This window comes from Manacus vitellinus, unplaced genomic scaffold, assembly GCF_001715985.3.
Source record: "Manacus vitellinus isolate BGI_N305 unplaced genomic scaffold, ASM171598v3 scaffold_12_pilon, whole genome shotgun sequence".
In the NCBI taxonomy this organism is placed as follows: domain Eukaryota; kingdom Metazoa; phylum Chordata; class Aves; order Passeriformes; family Pipridae; genus Manacus; species Manacus vitellinus.
The window spans coordinates 3,926,178-3,947,782 of NW_021938949.1; the positions used below are offsets into that span (position 1 = coordinate 3,926,178).

Consider the following 21,605-nt stretch of genomic DNA (forward strand, 5'->3'; position numbering starts at 1 on the left):
TGAACTTTGAAACGAGCCCTCCACATTCATATTTGTCCTTAAGTCGATACGGTGATTCCAGTCTTTCTAGGACAACATTAGGATCAAAAGGGATAAAAAGGATATAACTCACTTGCCATCAGTGCTGCCCTGCTGAACTCAACCAGCTGAATATCCAGAGCACTGTAAGGAACACACATTTCCATGCAATATTCCTGAATTTTGTAAGGAAATCCTCAAGCTCTCTGGAATATTGTCTGTATATAAATTAGCAATTGCTGACTGAGGTATAAACAGCTTTATGGGGTAATGTCATTACACAGGGAGGAGTTTGTTACTGGTTTGCTGCCACCTGAGACAAGAAGGGTAAAGTCCAAAGAGGGTGACAAGTGTCAGAAGCAAAATTCACCTCACCTAACTCAAAGTTCAGCATCTAATCTAAACTAAACTAGTCCCCTATAACTGTCACATAGTCAACAAGAGAAAGCTTATGCTGGAAAAGAATCACATTTCACAGCAATCAGATATTGTAGTGTTTATATTTTTATATAATATGTTTATATTTTTATATAATATGCTTATATCTTTATATAATATGTTTATATTAAACCTCCTCCCATGTTTGTGGGGGGTTTTTTTCTGTTTTATGACATGTCAGTGTTTGTGAATGTTGGACATAGGAATCTCAATAATGAATGAATATATGTTTCCAGTACCTAAAGGGGGCTTATAAGAAGACTAGAGAGGGGCTTTTCACAAGGGCATGGAGTGATAGGACAAGGGGGAATGGCCTTAAGATGAAGGAAGACAGGTTTAGATTACATATTAGGAAGAAATTCTTCCCTGTGGGGGTGGTGCAGCACTGGAACAGGTTGCCCAGAGAGATTGTGAACTGCCAACCCCTGGAAATGTTCAAGACCAGGTTGGACGAGGCTCTGAGCAACCTGGGATAGTGGAAGGTGTCCCTGCCCATGGAAGAGGGTTGGAACAAGATGATCTTTAAGGTCCCTTCCAACCCAACACATTCTGTAATTCCATATGTGGTGAGAGGTCTCTGCGTGTGGTCACACATTCCCAAGGCACTCAGGAGAGGATCTGAACAGAACTGAGGCAGCTTTACGAGTGGAAGAACATAGAAAATAACCAAGGGAAAGTTGCACAAAGAATTCCAGGGCTCTTCTGAAGAAAGTCTGTCTGCCTTCAAGGTCAGCCACCACTTCACATCCTCAAGTGTCCCGTCCCTCAGATCCAGCTGTGTGGCACCAGCTCAGCACTGCAAAAGCCATTGTCACAGGTCTGCTCTGGGAATGACTTCCATCCAGAGCCCTGGTTTGTGTTGCAGCTGCAGAGGGGATTTGGGAATTCCTGGGACGTGCTTTGGCGACCCGACGCATTGCGGCATTGCCAGAGTGTCGCGTTACCAGGAGAACACGGATTGTGTTCTTTTAATTCTTTCTTAATTATTTTCTCTTGTGAAAGGTGACTGAGGGGGGTGAACATGCAGTACTAGCCTGGGAGGAAGAATAGTTTTTTGTTGGTGGTGTATTGGCTGTCAGTTTGGGGAGGAAGAAGTAAAGGGAATAGGAAAAAAGAACAGCAGGTTGTGTGGGACTCGAGGTCCAGGACAGACTGATAACCTTCCATGTGTAGAACACTTCATGAACTCTTGGGCTCAAGTTTGGGCCAACATGTTTGGCAACTGAAAGACTTTACATCAGTGTTTCTCTTCTTTTTCTCTTGCAAATGGAAATGTTTCCCCTTGTAGACCAAGATACCAAGGGACAAACGTTGAGGTTACTGAAGAGAAACCAAGGAAGATGATTCTTAATTAATCTCAATTTAACATCTACCTGAAATAATTGTTATTATCACATTCCTGGGAAATTAAGCAGAAGCTTTCAGAAGTTAAAGAGACAATGAGGAAATTGCCCAATTTCATTCTGTAAATTGGTCTAGGTCTTCATCTAAATCCAGGCATCCTGCCATGCATTGCCTTCACTTACCTAAATCCCTCTTTTTTCTACTAAGAATATTTTAGTCATCTGAACCCTGAGTGAAACTCCAATTCCATAGATGATCTTTGGTCAAATCCTCTGGTTTGATATCTGTAAAGTAGGAACTGATTGTCATTAGCAAGTGCAAATGAAGAGTGAGAAGTCATTATGTGCTGTTTCCAGAACAGAGATGACCCCACGTGCTACATTAAAGTGAATTCAGAACCATCCCTCTCTACACAAGAAGGATTGGTCATCATGAAATATAAAGGCAGGGAATTGCTTGTTGAATAACACCAAGAACTTTCCTGCTCCTGGGAATAACTCTAAGAAGCAAAAGACCTATATCTGTATTCACATTGGAGAGCTTCCATCCACCACCCCACTGCTGCCATCTCCTGTGATATCCCTTAACTTCCTTTCCCCCATTTCTCTGCTCTCCTAAATACAGTGTGGGACAACCTCTTCCTCAAACACAGTCCCCTACCACAAGCTCCCTCCTTCTGCTGGCCAGGTCTTTCCTGGAACATTTCTGCTCTGGTGCCACCAAGAAGGAAACTAAATAATGAGAGAAAGATGAAACCAAGAGGAAAGAGGTTGACTGCTTTTACTGGAAAAGTCTTGGCTGCCTTTGAGATCCCAAGGTTGGAAAGAAGACTTAATTTAGGTAGCTTTGAGTGTCTTAACCCCCCTCCAAGCTGGCTTGTGCAAATGCTAAAGGATTGCTGCTCATCTCAGCCCCACTGGTTCTCTAAAGCACCAAGTCCTTGTCAAGGCCTGTGAAAATAACATATAAAAGTGTCAGCTCTCAGTGTTATTGAAGAGCATTTTTCCAAACAAGGTTAGGTTTAGATTTTCTGTCCAAACTGCTCTTTGTGGTTTTGGTTTTTCGGGTTTTTTATTGAAAAGGAGGACAAGGAAGGCAGAGAAGGGTCAGTCAAGGGCTGGAAAAAAAATGACATTTTCCACAAACTGAGTTAGCTTCTCATAAAAACTTAGATTTTTCATTGATAAAATAAATGTCTGAATACTTTTATCTTTTGTCCTTTATTTAAGCTGAAAATCAGAACGTATTGATTTAGAGTGTTGCTAGAAAGCCTTGGAGAGCTGGAGTTTTACTGCCTTACTTCCCTTTTTTGTTTAGAACAGGATTCCCTGTTGGAATCATGTCCCATGCTCAGGGATTCCCTCTGTGTCCTGTCGAAGAGAAAAGCCACGAACCAATTTCCAACTGAACGTATATTTCTGAATTAACATATATGTATGATTTCAGTGAGAATGTTTTAAGTTACTTGCCTAAACACAGCGTGCAACTTCCACAAAAACAAACCAATTTCCCAAGCAGTTCTGCCCTCAAACTTCCTTAATAAGCCTGAAGCTCCTCGTCCTCCCCACGACAGCAGTGATGTGTCAGTGTGCTCTTTAGCTGAACATTAGTCATTCTTGTTCCACGAGGTTCTAACCATGTAGCTGTCTCTGCAAGTGTCAAACCAGGCTCCTTCCAGCAGGAACATTTCCCTGGTGTCACTCCAGCCTGGTTTTGGAGTGATCCAAGCTCTGCTGCAACCGGACGTGTTCTTATTCACCCGGGTGGTGTTTGAGTCGTGTGCTCTGCTGGATGTGAAGGAGTTGGAGTTGTTTTAAGAGGATGGAGAAGGATGATTCCCTTGCCTCACCAGTCAGTGGTGCTTTATTTAGGAATGCATTTTGGCAGCTCATTGAAAGACCTGTTTTGCCTCTTTCCTCTCCCCCCAGCAAACGGCGTTCTATGGCACGGTCAAGACCGGCTACACCATCGGACACACCTTGTCCCTCATTGCCCTCACAGCTGCTATGATCATCCTGTGTCTCTTCAGGTAAGACCATGAGCAAACAAGGCACTCAAAAGGACATGGAAGCTGTTAAAGTTACAGACTTTATAGGCTGTGAGTGTTACAGATAAATGCCAAAAACTTCTGTCACGTCTGAGTTGGATAGCGGAGGAAAGTTCTCCCGTCTTTAGATACCTCTGTTTTTTAGAATGTGATTTGTGGCCTTTGTGTGACATTTATAACCCAAATCCAATTTATTTAGGTGGATTCATCTCACTAAAGGCAGATTGTTACATGATGGATTCCTGTATTAGAGGTCATTATTCCATAAACCTGTTATAGTCCACAGAGTCCTAGTCAGATATATGGATACTATGGAATTTCTACTCAAAGTAGGTATTCAAAATGGTACAGATTAATCACACTCCAAAACTACCTAGAATCACCAAATCCTAGAATGGTTTGGATTGGAAAGGACCTTAAAGATCATCTCATTCCAACCCCCTGCCACGGGCAGGGACACCTTCCACTAGCCCAGGTTGCTCCAAGCCCCGTCCAACCTTGGACACTTCCAGGGATGGGGCAGCCACAGCTTCTCTGGGCAGCCTGTTCCCTCCCAAAGCCTATTTAAGAAACACTTCCTGCTGTAGTTTTATGGCAAGACAGAAACACCCAGAGCCATTTTAGTCATGCTGGTGGCTCTGAGATGTGCACAAGGGTAGCAGGACTTTCAGGAGACCCAGGCCCTTATGGACTGCTGGGCAGATAGTCTGCAGCTTATCAAGTGGCATTAGAAGCCCAGACTGCAGCAAATCAATTAATCCTCAGTCTCTTGTTTATAAATAAATCAGGCATCTAAATTTGGGTGCCTCAAATGAAGAGGTCTGCATATAAGTTATCTCCTATTATAAAGTTGTTTTTGTAAAGGGAGAACAGCAAAGATCTGTTCAGCAAAGATGTGGTTCCCCCTCCTCCTGTAGGAAAGAGCTTATATTCTAGGATATAACTCTCACACTTAGACCAAGACTGGCCTCACCTTTCAAGAACTTTGCTCTTCACCCATGTGTTCTCTCCTCTCACAAGGGAGGAGTGAATCAGACCCATATGCAGATTATCTCAACAAGGTACAAGGTGCCAGGCTGATGAAACTGTGGAGGTTCACGCTGTTCCTTTGTGGGAAACAGAGTCATTTGACTTCCCTTCACCTGTAAGTAGAGAGAGCTCAGCTCAGCTACATTATCCTGCCATCACCCCAGATCAGGAGCACAACCTCTGCCACGGCACAGGGACTCATTAGGAGCTGCTAATTTGATTGTGCTGCTGAGCGAGGTCTGTTGTGGCTCTGGTGTCTGTACAAAGTACCCATCTGCAGAGTATTGGGCTCTTCACATAGCTGGTGTAAAGTCCCCCTTGAAAAAAAAAGAAAAACAAACCTACTTGATCAAAATTCATCTTCAAAATGTGTGTTTAACCAAATGCTGATTTTTCTCTGGAGAATATTCCCCCCTCTCATGCTAATAAGATTAATATATACAATAAAGTAAAAGGAATGTAATTATTGTGCAGGATATAAATGTACATTTATTGCCAATTTCATCATTTGTATTTTAAAATAATATTATATATAATTTCTTTTTTAACTGCTTTGCGCTTTTTTTCTGATATGCCTTTGATGAATAACTTTTTCTTCACATTCTTGAGATACTGTGAGCTTAACAGAAGAAATACAATTCTCAGACACAGATTATTATTTTAATATGATTTTAAATATTTTCTCCTGATTTATCAAATTGACTACCAGAATTTTCACCCAATCTATGCTTTAAACTAGATGAATTCTGGTGGTGTTCTCAGTATCATTAACAACCAGTATTTTTTTAAGTAATAATATAGTTCATGTTGCTCCAGAAAGCCTGTAATATGTGTTAATTTTGGCAACAGAGGCTAAGAATTTATTTCCCTTCTTGAACAAACATTTCACTTTGGAAATAATGATTGCAGTACAAACATTCTGTAGAAAACAGCCCTTTATTGTGGGCCCAGGCTGCTCAGTGGAAAACATTTCTTTTCCAGCAGAGAGCAGTGGGATGGACCTGTTTTCTGTCATTCTGTATTTTGTCCTGCTTTTCTGAGTAATGAAAAAGCAGCAGCACTGCTGCAGATCTGTGGATCACCACGTTTTGTGGATTTAAAAAGGCTTAAGTGGATTTGTGGTGATGTACATCAGAACAGAGCCTGTCTCGGGGTTTCTAATGTTTAATTGTAACTCCATATCTTGGCAGAAGACACATGCAAATAGGTAAATAACCCCTTTTGAGAAGCCTGGCTATTCAGAAATGTTTCATCTCTTCCCGACAGAAAACTACACTGCACTCGAAATTATATTCACATGCATCTCTTCATGTCCTTCATCATGAGAGCCATTGCAGTCTTCATCAAAGATGTCATCCTGTTTGAAAGTGGAGAATCCGAGCACTGCTTTGTGAGTTCAGTAAGTAGCCTTGCACTTTGAAGTTTCCACCTTATTCTGTTGCCCCTCTTAAACAATGCACCAAAAATTACCTTACAAGTGCACGAGAGACAGGACTTCGTGAAGGTTTCGGGGTGATTTTTCATGTTTGAAAGAAAAAATATGATTGCTGCAGGTCAAATTATATGGAAAGGGAATATATTTATTGTCAGAGTCAAAAATTTATAGGCATCTTGTCCCCTTGTGAGGTTGGACTCGCTGATCTTAGAGGTGTTTTCCAACCTCAACAATTCTGTGAGGTCAAACCCACAACCGAGGCTCTACAAGATTTTGGGGTTCCTGTCAGCCTGGTGTCCATTTCCCAGCCACATGCTAATATTTGGATATCCTGGTCCAAGGACACTTGCAGTGCTGTGTTTAGGGATTCAATAACACCTTTCCCTCCAGAGTCAGACCCAGATTCACGTAACTAACTCCAGGTATCCTTGGGGTAAGTGCCTCTACATGAGTGTGTAAAGTGCAACCATAGTCAGTCAAGCTCTAATTAATATGTTCACTGGAGCCTGGAGAGCTGTTCACCTCATTTGGAATAAGGCACCTGGATTTGGATGGGCTCCCTGGGCTCCAGTGACCCCACCTCTGCAGGAGTTTGGGCAGGAAATCCATGTGTAGACATCATCATCTATTTTTCACCTGGACCTGGCTCCCACGCTCTCTGTCTGCAGCTGTGAGATTTCCCTACTGGGACAATAAATGAGGGGAATAAAGGAGTTGGGATTTATTTTTTTTTTCACTTTCAGTGTTATCAGCTGGAGCAAACATTGAGGAGGGAGAAGGGCTGTTTATCTAAAGGCCATTTTGATGTAAGGGGGCACCAGCCATGGATAAATTTAAGCAGGAAATTGAAATCACCAAAACGAAGAGGTGTGATCACAAATCATTCAAAAAAAAGAAAAAAAAGAACCCTCCATAGCAAATTCATAACATTACATTATGCTTATAACATAACATTATGCTTATAACATAACATTATGCTTGCTGGCAATAGCAGGAGACTGGGAACAGCAATCCAGCAAATCCCTTCTGGACCAGTTTTTTTGTGTCACACAGCACCAGAAAAAGCTTCTCTTTCTCTTCCATCCTTCCAGCTTATTCCTTGCCTTCTGGCTTTTCTGTATCCTAACCCTGAGTCCTGTCCCTGCTGTTAAAATGAACTTTCTGCTCCAGCATCTCTCAGTTGCAGCCTCCTTTCAGCTTTTCCCAAGAACTGTCTGCAGCAGGAAGTGTTCCCTTTGGAATGTCCCTCCGTGCTTTTCCCTCCCAGTGGTTCACTGGGATCTGTATTCTTGCAACTGGTTTTTCCTGGGAGAGTCCATGAATGGTTAGGATGACATGGAAACTGGAATAAAAAAATTCCACTGATGCCAGCTGGCAGAGGAGCCAAGAACCCAACAAACCATGGAGCTTGAACTAACCCCTCACCCCTGGGAGTATCTGCACTGGGTCATGACCACAGAGAGCTGTGTGAGAAGTGTTTCCATCCAGAAACAGAAATACAGGAATTTTCCTGAAGACTCCACAGCTCCTGGAAGCCACTGTGCTTTCAGGTAGACCCATGGGGTGTGTTTATCCCCATCAGAGAACTTTTAAGTTAAACACCAGCTCAGGGTGAATGGCTGGATGATAAACAAGGGTTATAAAATTGAGTGGAACAAATCTGTCTCTGCTGCACAGCCCCTTGCAAAATCTGCACAACCTGTCTCGAACCAATCTTATGGACAAACCTTCAAGTTATAGTGAAAAAAATACCTACATAAAACACAGTCAAAATGCCTTTCCTAACATTCATCTGTTTGGAGAAATAGTTACAAAATCCATTGTGTTCCCGTGGGTTTGGTTGGGTTGGCTTGGCTTGAGTTGTTTGTGCTTTGAAATTGCAGGATAAAGTTTGGCTTGGGAGACTTGGGGACTAATTCATGAACCCAGGACTTTATACACAGTTTCCTGAAGGTTTTGTGTGTAATGGCTGTATGTGGCCTTGAGCTCATTCAGTCTGAGGAGAGATTTTAACAGTTTTGTGAGTGCTATCACCACTGTGCTGATTTAAAACAGGGCAAACCCAAAGCAATAAAAGTGTTCTGTTAGAAGTGAAAGTACCACTCTTAGTTCCTCCAAGGAATAAAAGATAAAGACACCCCTCTCCCAGAACAGATTTAGGGATGCAAAATCCAAATAAATAGAGGCCTCTCCCAGCATTTCTGATGAAGGGACTGAATTCCTGAACTTGGTATTACCTGTAGCAGTAAGAAGATTTAAAATTATGTTTTATGCACCAGCCATACAAAAATATGTTAAGTTCTCCAACAAATATGTCCATGTTTAAATCAACTGGGAACTGCAATACATGAAGGTGTATATGCAATTGAAAAATAGAAAACAAACAACTTTTCCATAGGTTTTACTGCATTTTTACTTCATTTCACCTCGTGTGGGAAACCTCAGTTATGGCATTAACTCATTTTAAACTCAAATAGTTTTGGATTACCATTGAGTTCAGCGTGAACACCCTGAAAAATTAAGTTTGTTGGGCATTCCTATGGAGCCTGGGAATGTGGCTGTAAGCATTTTGGGCTCAATGTAGCCAAAATATGTGTGATGAGCATCACTGAGTCCTCATGTGAGCCAGCACATGCACTGGGTGATGTTTTCAGAGTGATGCGTGGCACCCAGAGCCTCCACGAATTCCTTGATCCTACTTTCTTGATAAATCCTCTCCTGGGGGAGAGAAAATTCCTGCTGGCTGGTTGAAAAAAAATCAGCCTGTTTTCATTGGGCAGAAACCCCAAGTTGGTAAGCAGGGCTTGTTTTCATGCCCAAATGTGACAGGTTTAAATGGTCACTGAGCCCAGGACCTGCTCGAGGTCTTCGTCCCACCTCAAGGAAACTCAGCATCGGTGGCTTTACAAACACCCCTCACACTTTCTCCTCTTCCCAAGTGTCCAACTCTAACAGACTTGTTTCTAGGCACAGTGTGGATCACTTGGCTCAGGTAGAAGTATTTAGGCCAAAAGTCCACTGCGGGATTTTCCAGTGGGAAACAAAGCACTGCAGGGACCTTGAATTTTTGTCGAGGGGTGGAACCAGCAGAGGGGTCTGGTGGCCACACACAGCACGTTGCCCAAGGTGCCAACAGCCCTGAGTAGACCAAAAACACTTTTTCCCTCTCTGTCAAGCCTTCAGTGACAAAGTACATCTGTAATTATGCATAACTGAATCATCCTGCTGTCTTCAAAGGCTTAAAAATAGGCCTGTGCTCAGCTGTGTTAGCCTGGGCTTTGAGCACTTGGGTGCAGAGATGATCAGGCTCAGAGGGCTCTGTGGAACCACCCTCTTGGGCTTCTTCAATAACTGTCCATTTTCATTCATTTTGATTCAGGTTATGTTCTGTCTCAGTATCTGGCCATTCCTGATGGAAAACTTGCCCCCTGTGGCTTTGTTGCATCCAACAATTGCTCATACTGTGGGAAAAATTGCATTTTCCCACCTGGATTTGCCTTTTCCTTTTGTGGGGTTTTTTTTCACCGCCAGGCTCAAGATGCCTCCTCAGAAGGTTTAGTTTTTCACACTTGTTTTCTTAGGTCTAGTGACTTTGTGTCTTGGCATTCCCACACTTTATCTTCCCCTTTCCTTGTCTCCCTGGGGAACACCCTGTGAAACACAGCAGTCAAAACAGCAAACCTGGTGGAAGGATTGAACTGAACACTTCACTTGTTGTTTCATTTGATTTTTTGTGGGTTTATGGATCGGGTTTTATATAGTTTCATTACTCTCATATCTGGATACCATAATAATGATGAACTTCTTACATTTCCAGTCTTGCTGAACAAAAAAAAAAGCCAACAGTTTACCATAAACAAAGATCCCATTCTACAGATTAAACTCAGGCTCGAGTTTTAAACTCTGAAAATTTACTTCTGCTGAAGATTCAGCCACATCATTTATCTTTTTGGTGTTGTATTCCAGTAAGACAAAAACTTCCAACAAAAAAAAAAAAATATTCTTTGCAAAGGAGGTTGGGTCTTCAGCAACTGTGAACTTAACACATATATCTCATATTTTCAGAGTGAAAAATTGGGAGTTTCCACACTAAATTCCTCAGACCAAACTCATAAGAGCTCCAAGCCCCAAAATGAACTTTATTTATGGAAGTTGAAGACAGAGACATTTTCTTTTCCAATGCACCCCCATCTGAGGCTCATCAGATCCATCTGGGAGGACCATGATATTCAGGCTCATGGAGAGATGGAAGAGTAGAAACCTTTTTTATGCAGTTGTGTAAAAGTGAAGCAAATACTAGAGACTCAGCCATTTTACTGGGTTATATCCTTCAGGAAAGGCTGTTCCCACCTACACAGAGGAGGGATGAGCTCTTTAACAGCATCTGCTCAACTTTGGGTGGCTTGGGGGGAAGAGCAGAGCTCTGAAGACAGTGTGATTCTTCCCTTTACTTTAATTAAAGTTGGGTCAGTCCCCAAAATGTGTAAATATATCAGCTGACCCTTTTTTCAGTAGCTCAGCCCATTCCTGCAGAACTGTACCCCTTCCACTGAGCTCAGTGGGTCCAGCCAGGCCCAAAGGTGCTGCTGAGATCAGGAGATGCCTTACAGTCTGTCCTACCTTGGAACTGATGCCCAGTGTGACATGAGGTCCACCTTGTTTTGAGAGGGAAACATTTGGTTTTCATCTCAAGGAGCAGCACAAGGAGAAAATGAAAAATCACTACTTATGGAAAGTATAAGTTTCCCACTGTGCTTTTCTACTCATGTATGACCTGAAGCCCCTAACCCTGTCCACAAATACCTGTGAAATCCAACCATATGGTGCCTGTTGGCTTCAGGAAATATGAGTTCCAATGGACTTGCTGTCACAACACAGACCTGACACACCCATCTCCTCAGTCTTTATTCTGACCATCAGATTAAAGAGATTTGCATCTTCCAGGTAACTTCTGTGGACTGTTATCCACATATCTGGTGATCTCTTCATGTCTGCTGGTCACTCCAAATCTACTGATCTCTCCCTATCTCCTGATCACTGCTGCAATCTCAAGGTTCACCCAAAAACAAGGGGGGGAAGGAATAAAAAGGAAATAAAAGAAAAAAGCCTTAGAGAATGCTCCTGTAAATAATACAAACAAGTAAAAAACAAGAGAAAGAAAGCTTGGGGAAGCAATGGAGACATCCTGAAAGTGACCCAGGAGGGAAGGCAGGAAGTGAGACTATGGAAGAGCTCTGGAGGAGGAACTTTCTTTGCTCGAGTGGCTCTGTCACAGCAGTGCCCCAGTCATGGGCTGGCACCTTAAAGCAAAGCAGTAGTGATAAAAATGAGAGAAAATGTGCAAAGTGTGAGGAAGGGCATAGTTAAAACTCTGCTCACCTTCTCTCTTTACTTGCTGCCTTGTGTTTGATTTGCCTTATCACTGAAGATGTGTTCTGAAGCGCCATTATTCTGTGACTGACGAGCACAAAACAGGCACAGTTCACCCCTTCACCAAGATAATTCTATTTTTACATCTCAACTCAACTCTGAGTCACCTGGAACACAGGCTAGACCAGCCAGAGCTAATCACCATCTCGGAAATACTCCCAAGACTGCCCCCAAAAATCAAATGAGTGTTCCTGAGAGACGAACTCGAAAGGCTGAGTCCCACAAAGGCTGAGAGCTGTTAAAATGGGTGAAGAGAAATGCTTAAATAGCTTTGAGGGTCACAGTCAGGGGGCTTAAACTTGCTTCTAATGTGAGGAAAAGCAGACAGAAGAGCTTCCTGCTGAATCTAACAGGATAGCACTATATTTAAGGAAACCTGTGTTGGAAGTGGGAAAGGCATAAAGGGCAGTCATGTGGATCACATTTTTTGTTGGTGTGAACTGGTGCAGCTTCATCTATTTTAATGCATTCCTCAAGATTTCTGCAGTGCAGGATCTGGCTCTTGTAAATCCTCACCTTAACCCTGGAAGTGTCCAAGGCCAGGTTGGACAGGGCTTGGAGCAACCTGGGATAGCAGAAAGTGTCCCTGCCCATTGCAGGGGATTGGAACTGGGTGAGCTTTAAGGTCCCTTCCAACCCAAACCATTCCAGGATTCTCTAAATGCCTTGCCATTTTCAGCTGGCACTGAGGAGGTGAAAGCACAGGGAAAAAACAGGTTTGTCTATTGGGACTTTGGGTTCCATATGGGTTGAGCTATTGCTGGAGAAATGATGCTCTAACCAGAGGAATAATAATGTTATCCAGGTGCACTAGTTGGGAATTACTCAACTAGCCCAGCCTTGTTCCAAGTGGAAGTGAAGGCCCAGGAAAGAGATAGAGATTGATCCCAATGGCTTCTTCCAAATGTCTCCATTCTTCCACAGTCTTGATGGGAGCAGGGAAGACTCACCTTGTTGAAGCAGTGTGAGTGTGCCTGCGTGTGTCTGCACAGGAGTGGCATTTCTGCTTCATGAAAGTGGTGACAAATCACCGAGCTCAGACACAAATCCAGGTTATAATGGCTTCATAAATTGCCCAGTGACAGCTGACAGGGAGAAAGTATTCCAGTGTGTGCTCTCAGATAACGATGGGTGCATGGAAATGTAATGGATTGTGACCTGGAGGGAAGCAGGTTAAGATAAATGTAATATTTTGCCTCTACCAAGGCTTGAGAGCTTTCCTTCATAATGTTTCTGAGGCACCACTGGTGCAGAGCAAGATGTTAACATGGAAAAACGTGTGTTTGGGGTCTCTTATCCCTGTGCCTGAGATAGATGGTCACTGTGAATCCACTTAAGTTGATCTATCTCTATTTTTAATAATATATTTTTAATACTTAGACTTGAAGTCACAAAGGGCTCAAGCTCCATCATCAAGCCATAAGATGATGATTCCCATGAAGGTCTTTTATTTGACCTGAGAGATGAGAAACTGCTTTAGCTGAGAATTTTAACTTGACAATTCAGGCCCTCACAAACTGAGGTCTATGGGCCTCAATCATAAACCACTTTGTTTCTGTCAAGTGGCATTTTAGGAATTTCTTTAATCACATTTCTTTATTCATTTATTCATTCATCTCATTCATTTACATTGTTAAGTCCTTAACACCCAAAATTTCTGTGCATCCTCCAGGAAAATTTGAAGAGTCACCCTCAAGTGCAGCAATTTATTATTTGAAGTTATTTGCTTGTCAAGCTCCATGACTGGGAGGGAAGGAAGGAGACAAAGGCATTCAACTGATTTAGGAGTTTTCTTGTTTGAATAGACCTCAATTCCCTTTCATGATAGAACATAAACTTTGTGGGGCTTTTTTTATTGCTAATATGTTTGACTCTAGACTAGAGCTGCAATTAAACTGAGGGAAGAAATGAAAGTGATGGCTTTTTGCCAAGCACTCTGGTTTGTTTGTTTTTAATTTGCCTTTTTTCTGCTGTTACCCAAAAGGTTAAGTGTGCTAAGCCTAAATTAGCCCTTTTTCCATTTCTTTTTCCCTTTATTTTTCATTTTCTTTTCCTTTCTCTTTTTTCTTTTTCTTTTTCTTTTTTCTCTGCTTTTTCTCTTTTTTCTTTTTTCAATTTCTTTTTACAATTCCAAAGAGGGGAAGAAGAGAGGAGCCACTTGGGTGGATGTGCCATCCACAAAGCCAAGGAAAACCATCTCACTGCCACGTCCCATGTGGACATGAGCAGGGCAAAGTCTCTGAAGAAAAACAGGGAAATAAGGTGTTGTAAATGAGATAGTAGAAGGGGAGAGAGTAGAAAAAGCAGCAAAGTAATGCAGCTTTTCCTGCTGAAAATGTCTGTTCTAAAAATAGTCTGTGCTAGTCTTTCAATGCTGACACATCATGAGTTCTGCTCTTCATGAAAAAAAAAACCTTCAGTGAGGTGTAATGGCTCATCTCTGCCCAGTGTCTGTCATCTAAAGGGTAAAACGTCTTACATAAACATGGATTTTATTTCCCAGCACTATAACAGCCTCTCTGAGGCTGAATCTAATCAATCAGAAAGGTAGAGACCCATTATCAAGGGCTGTATGTAATAAAGTCTCTCAAAAGCCAGGAAGGGCTGTTTTCCAAATGTGTCTCTGAGTCAGATGTCAGAGTATTCAACAGGGCAAGTGCACCTCTCATAGAAATATCTGGTCTGGTATAAATTTGCCCACTTTAAGCAATAGTGGCAAACCCAGGCAGCAAAAAATATCATTATTTCATTTTAAAGACAGGACAGTGCATCCAGCTCTGTTCCAGTTCCAACTCTGCAGAACATCCCTGTGCTGCAGGGGATCCCTGGCTGGAAGAACTGCTCAAAATGGTCCACAAAAGTAGCTTTTCTCCAGGTAAACCCCAAAATTCCAGGGGTGGTAGCAACTGCTCAAACAGGCAAATACCCCTCAGCAAGGTGCAAAGAATTGATCTGCTGCAGGTCTCTCAGGGAAGAAGATGCCAAAACCCAGCTGCTGCCCATGGGAATAGAAGAATAAAACCATGGAATAATTAATGCTGAAAAGACCTCTGATATCAGCAAGTCCAACTGCTGGTTGTGATCCACCTCAGGTCTGTAACAAGCCACCACCATTTTAGGGGAGAAAGTAGAGCCAGAGAACACCACAAAAGCAAAGGTTGCCAATAAGGGAGAAGAGGTGATGGATTTAGGCTCCCAGATCTGGGGTTTCTGCTGTCACAGCCTGAGTTCAGCACAGCTCCTGCTCTGTACAGCAAAGTCAGGCTGGAAATCCCTTCCTGAGAGTCTCTGATGGTCAGATATGATGTGCACTTTCTGTGAGCAGCTTTTCCCTGTCCTGTAAAGTCTTGCAGTTCCCTGTGATGTGCTCCAGCCTCATGCCTGTGCCATTAGTGCAGTGCAGCCATCCAGAAAGGATTCCCTAATGTACAACCCCCCAAGGGAATCCATATTTTATGAGTGTGTGGCTGAGATGCCTCAAAACTGCCCCCTTAAACCTCGTGTCTCACCTGTGAGCTGCTGAGTCAGGGCCAAATATTGATAAAGTGAAACCCTGAAAGGATTCAGTGGCCCCAGTGGGGCTGAGTCCACTCACACCCTCAAATCCCTGTGCTGGCTGCACACACACAAAAAGAATGTGGTGATGCCACGGGGATGAAGCTGCTGCATCCCCAGCCCTTGTCAGCTCAGCTCTGTGTCACCTTCCCTCCCTGGGAGTCCCTGAAGTCACACGTGGAATATTCTGAGTTGGAAGGGAGTTACCTGCCTGCTCTGCCTCCACCTTCCCCCATCCCCACCATGCAGCAAGTCCCTGCCCCTGCCTTCTGCCTCACCAGGGAGCTGATGGGCACAGAAATTGTTCAGCAGGAGCCCAGGAGGGTCCCCAGTGTCACACACTGAACTAATCTGGAGTGATCAGTGGCAACAAGTCCCTTTCCAAAACACGTGGCACCAAGACTTTCCACACTCGCCTTTTTAACCAGTGTGGTTTCACAGCAACTGTTTTCAGCAGGAGAGGGGAACATGGGGGCAAAGTGGGACCTTGTCACTGGGGCAAGTCAATTATTGCTCTGAATTCCACACCTTGCACGTGCAGAACACCAGGGAAGAGCCACTAATCAGCAAATTCTGGCTGTCAGGTTCTGTTGCAGGGCATTATTCCAGCAGACTCAGGTTCTCTTGCAGGGTGTTATTCCAGCAGACTCAGGTTCTCTTGCAGGGTGTTATTCCAGCAGACTCACTGAAGGCAACGGGGCTTTTGCTGAGTCAGCATCTCAGTGATGCAACTGGTGACCTCCTGTAAACCTGCAGCTGAACCTGCATTCTTCACGTGCTGGGGCAATAACCAGCTCTGGAATATTCCTTAGGGCAGCTGATTCCTACCTTCGGGTGTTTTGCAGTGGGTTTGGCCCCTAAGTGTCAGAAATTTCCCTTTTTATTTATTTTATTTTCTTTTGTGAGGGAACGGTTCCCATTCCCTGGGCTGCAGTGAAACCTTCACACAGCGAGTTGCTGTGTTTAATTATTCATTTCCTGAAAAAAATCAATGCACCTTCCCTCTTTCAATCTCTCCATTTCCAGTGTAATCAAATATGTTTGTGCTTGTGTGTGTTTGCCCTGCTTCTCCTTCTTATCCTCTACTTTAAATATATATATAAATATATATATATATATCCCTGTCCTTCTTTTCCTAACTGAGGAGCATTTTGTTGTAGACTTGGCTTTCTTCAAACTCCTATCTCATACCAGCCCATGGGGTGATTAGAATTGGACTTATTTTTTGCTTTGTCTTTTTGGGGGTTTTTTTGTTGGTGGTTTTTTGGAGTTTTGTTGGGGTTTTGTTTGTTGTTTTTTTTTAATCCTGAGAATCATTTGTTTGGGTTTAAGGAGCCAGGTAACAGTAGCAGGCAGCCCCACTGAGGATGATGAGGGGACCATGATGACCAAGTCCACAGTGTCATTCCTCAAGATCACAAAATCATAGAATATCCTGACTTGGAAGGGACTCACAAGAATCATGGACTCCAACTCCTGGCCCTGCACAGGACACCCCAAAAATCACACCATGTGCCTGAGAGTGTTGTAAAACCACTTCTGGAACTCTTGAGAGGTTTGGGGCCATGAGCAAGCTGACTGAGTTGATCCCAGCTCAAGGCAGTGCCTTTCTGGAGGGTTGTTCTGAAATCCAGTCCATGCCAAACCAGCTTCCCACAGATGTGCATCCAGAACTTCCAGAGAACAACCCCGTGCTGGTTGGGATCATGGCCCAGCAGTTTGTCAGCAGGGTTGCCAAGCCTGAGTGCATTCCCAGGCTCAATCAAACAGCCCCCAAACCTGAGCTGGCTCTCAAGGACTCTGCACTGTCCATTTAGTGATTAACATCTGTGAACTATGTCCACCCCAAAAAAGCTTGGTAGGGCTTTTGGCTTTTCACCATAGAACTCATACCAGAAGGACTTTAGGTTCTGCACAAAGCAATCCCAAAGATACACACAGAGCAAGGTTTCCCTGTAGTTTGGTGTCCCTGCTGCACTTCACCACTGTTCCTTTCTTCTCTTCCAGGTAGGCTGCAAAGCCATGATGGTTTTCTTCCAGTACTGTGTCATGGCCAACTTCTTCTGGCTGCTGGTGGAGGGGCTGTACCTTCACACCCTGCTGGTCATCTCCTTCTTTTCAGAGAGGAAGTACTTCTGGTGGTACATCCTGATCGGCTGGGGTACGCATCCTCTCCAGACTGAGGGCCAGCAGGACATCCTGCCTGGCATTTTTAGTCCAGAAACCTGGGGACTCAGATGGGGCAGAGGTGTATTAGACAGTCCTGAGAAGGGCTTGGGGGTGCTGGTGGATGAGAGGCTGGACACGAGCTGGGGATGTGCCCTGACAGCCCAGAAACCAACCGTGTGCTGGGATGCATCAAAGGGATCGTGACCAGCAGGTTGAGGGAGGGGGTTCTGCCCCTCTGTCCTGCTGTGCTGAGACCCCAACTGCAGTGTCCAGCTGTGTCCAGCTCTGAGACCCACAACATAAGGAGGACATGGATCTACTGGAGCAGGTCCAGAGGATGCCAAGGAGATGCTCTGAGGTCTGGAGCCCCTCTGCTCTGGAGCCAGGCTGGGAGAGCTGGGGGTGTTCAACTAGGAAGGAATTCTTCCCTGTGAGGGTGGTGAGGCCCTAGCACAGGATGCCCAGAGAAGCTGTGGCTGCCCCATGCCTGGAAGTGTCCAAGGCCAGGTTGAACGGGGCTTGGAGCAACCTGGGCTAGTGGGAGATGTCCTGCCCATGGCAGTGGGTTGGAACTGGATCTTAAAGGTCCTTTCCAACCCAAACCATTCCAGGATCCTGGATGTGTTACTTTGCTGCCAAGGATTTCGTGCAGCCAGCAGCGAGATCAAGGGATGTCCAGAGGGTTTGCCCCAATTTCATTAACCTAAATCTTCAAAGGTATTTAAGGACTCAGTTTGTTCTGGGTAAACTGGTAGTTGAGCTCTTCAGTCTCCTTAAGGACTGTGGGCTTGAAACTCCTCATCACCTTTATAATCATTCAGTGTTTTGATCCTGACTGGAATTCCAAAGTTGATACCATGCAGTGAGCTTAAATTGTAAGGATGGATCCCAGCAAAGCAGAACTCCTGGACTGAACCAGACTCTGCAGCCCATCACTCCCTCTGTGTTTTGCTGAATTCAGGCCAGACAGCTATCCTGGGATTCCCATCACCTGAGTGCCAATGCTGATAACCCTCTGCTTCCTGCATTTAGGATTTCTCCAGCTTTAATGCAAATGTAATGCATTAAATGCAATTCTCCAGCATTAATGAAAAAAATCTGGTCTAAAAACAAAAATAAAATTATTAAAAGATAAAATAAAATGAAATAAAATAAAATGAAATAAAATAAAATAAAATAAAATAAAATAAAATAAAATAAAATAAAATAAAATAAAATAGTGAAATAAAATAAAGAAATAAAAGGATTCTGTGAAATAGAATAAAATGCAATGAGAAAATGCCAAGGAAGACAGAATTAAGCTCTTCACAAAGCAACTCACAACTGAATTGTTAACCTGTGCAAATTAATCCTACCAGATCAACTTCTTTTCTTTCTCCAGAAAGAAATCAGAGATCTTATTTTCCCCTTAATGCCATTTGGTTGAAGATTTATGTTTAAGTAAGCAAATAGCTTTCTACTGAATGCTCTCAACAGCTAAAACTGCAAAATAATGAGAGCATGGAAGAAGCCTGAAAAGATAAAATAAAATTGTGCCATGTCCAGGGATACATCTGGACTCAGGATTTGATCAATCAGCCATGGAGTAACTTCCATTGGAAGTGACAGGAGTTATGCTTGGGTTCACACCACAAAAGAGGGACAGTTCTCTGTGCTGGAAGCACAGGAAGGGATGACATTGGCAGGTCTTGATTTAGATGCAGTTAATCAGGTCAGACCTTCTTTAAACCTGCCTTGTGCATAGATATCCTTTGTTTCGACACCTTGGAGCTGCAGATCTTAAAGAAAAATGAATTAAAGTAATGATTTTAAATCAAAGATAATTTCTTTGACTTGTAATGTATTCTGAGGTTGCTTGAGTGAAGAAGGGCAATTCCAGGAAATGGCTTGAGGGATCTTTTGGTCTTTTAGTCATCCATCACTTGCAAGAGCATCAGTGATGGATCTGAAGTGGATTATGCATGAATTAATAATTTGGATGCACTAATTACAGTTCTCAGTGGGTTTATTACCATTGCACTCAGAAATCACTGGTGATAAACTATACACAAACTGTGAGTGACACAGAGCAAAGTGACATGTCCTTCCCAAAGTATTTCCAACCTAAATCTAGTCCAAGACAAGAGACAGGGTAAAGAGGGACCACAGTGATGGAGCAAGACCACCTTAGTCCTGCAGAAGATCATGGAGTGAGGAGCAGAGACAGGTTCACCTGGCCAGCTACAGACACCTACATGTGAACTTGTCACTCCAGGCTCCCTTTATGGTCAGTGGAAGTCCAGGCAAAACAGTCTAGGGATAATCCATATTTCTTGTCCTAAAGCTCAGTGACCTGTGTGTTAGAAGCACGTATTTCTCCCCGTTGATGCTGCAGAGAGCTTGTGGTGACTGCCTTGGCTGCAAGTGTCCACACTGTAAATGCCTGGAGTGATCCCTATTCCTTGCCTTTCACAATCTGAAGTCCTTTTTTAGGCATTGCAACAGGAATTTAACTGCTGGGGAGCAGTTCCAGGAAACTCGTCTCACGTGGCCAGTGGGAGAGGAAGGCAACACGTTGGCCTGTTTGGCCTGTGAGCATTAAAAAGGTGGAGCATTTGCCCAGTCCTGAGGGAAGGCATCACCTCAGGAGAGATGGAGAGTGAGGGAGAACAGCCCTGAGGACCCTGATGATGATTTCTGACAGTGACACCATCTCTTTTCTCTTGCCAGGTGCCCCCTCCGTGTTCATCACCGCTTGGACCATTGTCAGGATTTACTTTTTCGATGTTGGGTAAGCCTGTGGACTCAACTGTCTTTCCTTTATTATTCTTCCTCCCTTCATCTCCCAGGAAAGCCCTGCAGCTTTAGTAACCCACAATCCCAGCAGCCAGAGCAGAGCAGAGGGTCTCCCCTGCCACCACGAGCCAAGAAATGCTCCAAGATCTCCCTGAAGACACATGTTTTATGTCAGCTTAGGCCAGTCCCTCAGCCTCTTTGCTTCCCAGTCCCCTGGTCAGGATATTTGCAGGGAATCTGTGAGCAGACCCTGATGTTTTCATTTGGCCCAGCTGCAGATGTCAACATGATAAAGTAAAATGAGCCCTACCAGAAATTTTCATTGCTCAGAGCAGAGCTCTGCATCCTGCAAAAATGATCCTATATCTGCTCATGAAGCAGGTGCTCAACAAACACACCTTTTACCTCTCACACAGAAAAGTCTAAAACTTCTTTTTTTTTTTCTTTTCCCAAGCAGATTTTAGGAGCTACTCTTCATTCTCTTTAACCTTGCAGCAGCCTTTGATATTTTATATAAGAAACAGATAGAACACAGCTAAGAAAATGAGGCAGATAGCAGAGTTATCCAAGGATATATGAAAGTAAAATGCATTTGATTCTGCAATCTTCCTTCTTGCTTTTATTCAAGCAGTCAAGAGCTACAGTAATTGGAAAGGTTTTTAGGGGAAAACACTCCAGAGAGTTAGGGAATCGGGTGCTTATTCTGCCCTCACTGTGCATGCCCTCACTTCTTGCATTTGCATCCTATAGTTAATTCCATTTTCTCCCTCTCCAAGTGTGTCCTGATTCGCCCTCATTTCGGTTGGAGAAGGATTTCTCATTGCTTTTTTGATTTATAGTCATGCTCACACATTTCCTGAGGGCCACTCACTTCCTTTGTGCTTTCACTCTCTCTGCATAAAACTGACCTTATTTCCTCTGTTAATAAATAGCCTCTACAATGAGATAGAGACAGGAGGATTTAACCATTCTGGGTACCAATTCTTCCTACTATATGTTCCCACTCAGCTCCAGCAATTCTTATAAAAATACAGACTTCTTTGCATTTTCTGGAGGCTTTAAAGCTCTACGTTTTTGTGCCAAGAAAAACAATGTGAATTAACAGGATATGCTAATACCTAACATAGATTATTCTTTCAATACTAAAGTTACCTACAGAGAAAAATTACAGGAAATTAATCCAGATGAAATAAACTAATTATGTAAGATCAGTTAAACAACCTTAAGCCTCCATTTAAACATTCTAACTCCAAATTAAAATGACCTTCATTCAGACTGTCTGAATTTGTTTTAAAAATGAAGTGCACTAGACATAATTAGGGCCACTTTAATTCTAAATGAGAGGGCAGAAGGCACCTGACTGGC

At 43.3% G+C, this 21,605-nt stretch overlaps 1 protein-coding gene across 1 annotated transcript in view; it reads left to right on the forward strand.

Annotated features, from left to right (window-relative positions):
* The window catches only part of LOC103756344 (vasoactive intestinal polypeptide receptor), a 71,833-nt gene that overhangs the window by 37,310 nt on the left and 12,918 nt on the right, over positions 1 to 21,605 (forward strand). Inside the window, exons 5-8 of the mRNA XM_008922388.2 lie at positions 3,729 to 3,829; positions 6,143 to 6,275; positions 17,304 to 17,457; positions 20,175 to 20,235. Coding sequence (XP_008920636.1) covers positions 3,729 to 3,829; positions 6,143 to 6,275; positions 17,304 to 17,457; positions 20,175 to 20,235 — 449 coding nt within the window. The remainder of the gene's footprint in view (positions 1 to 3,728; positions 3,830 to 6,142; positions 6,276 to 17,303; positions 17,458 to 20,174; positions 20,236 to 21,605) is intronic.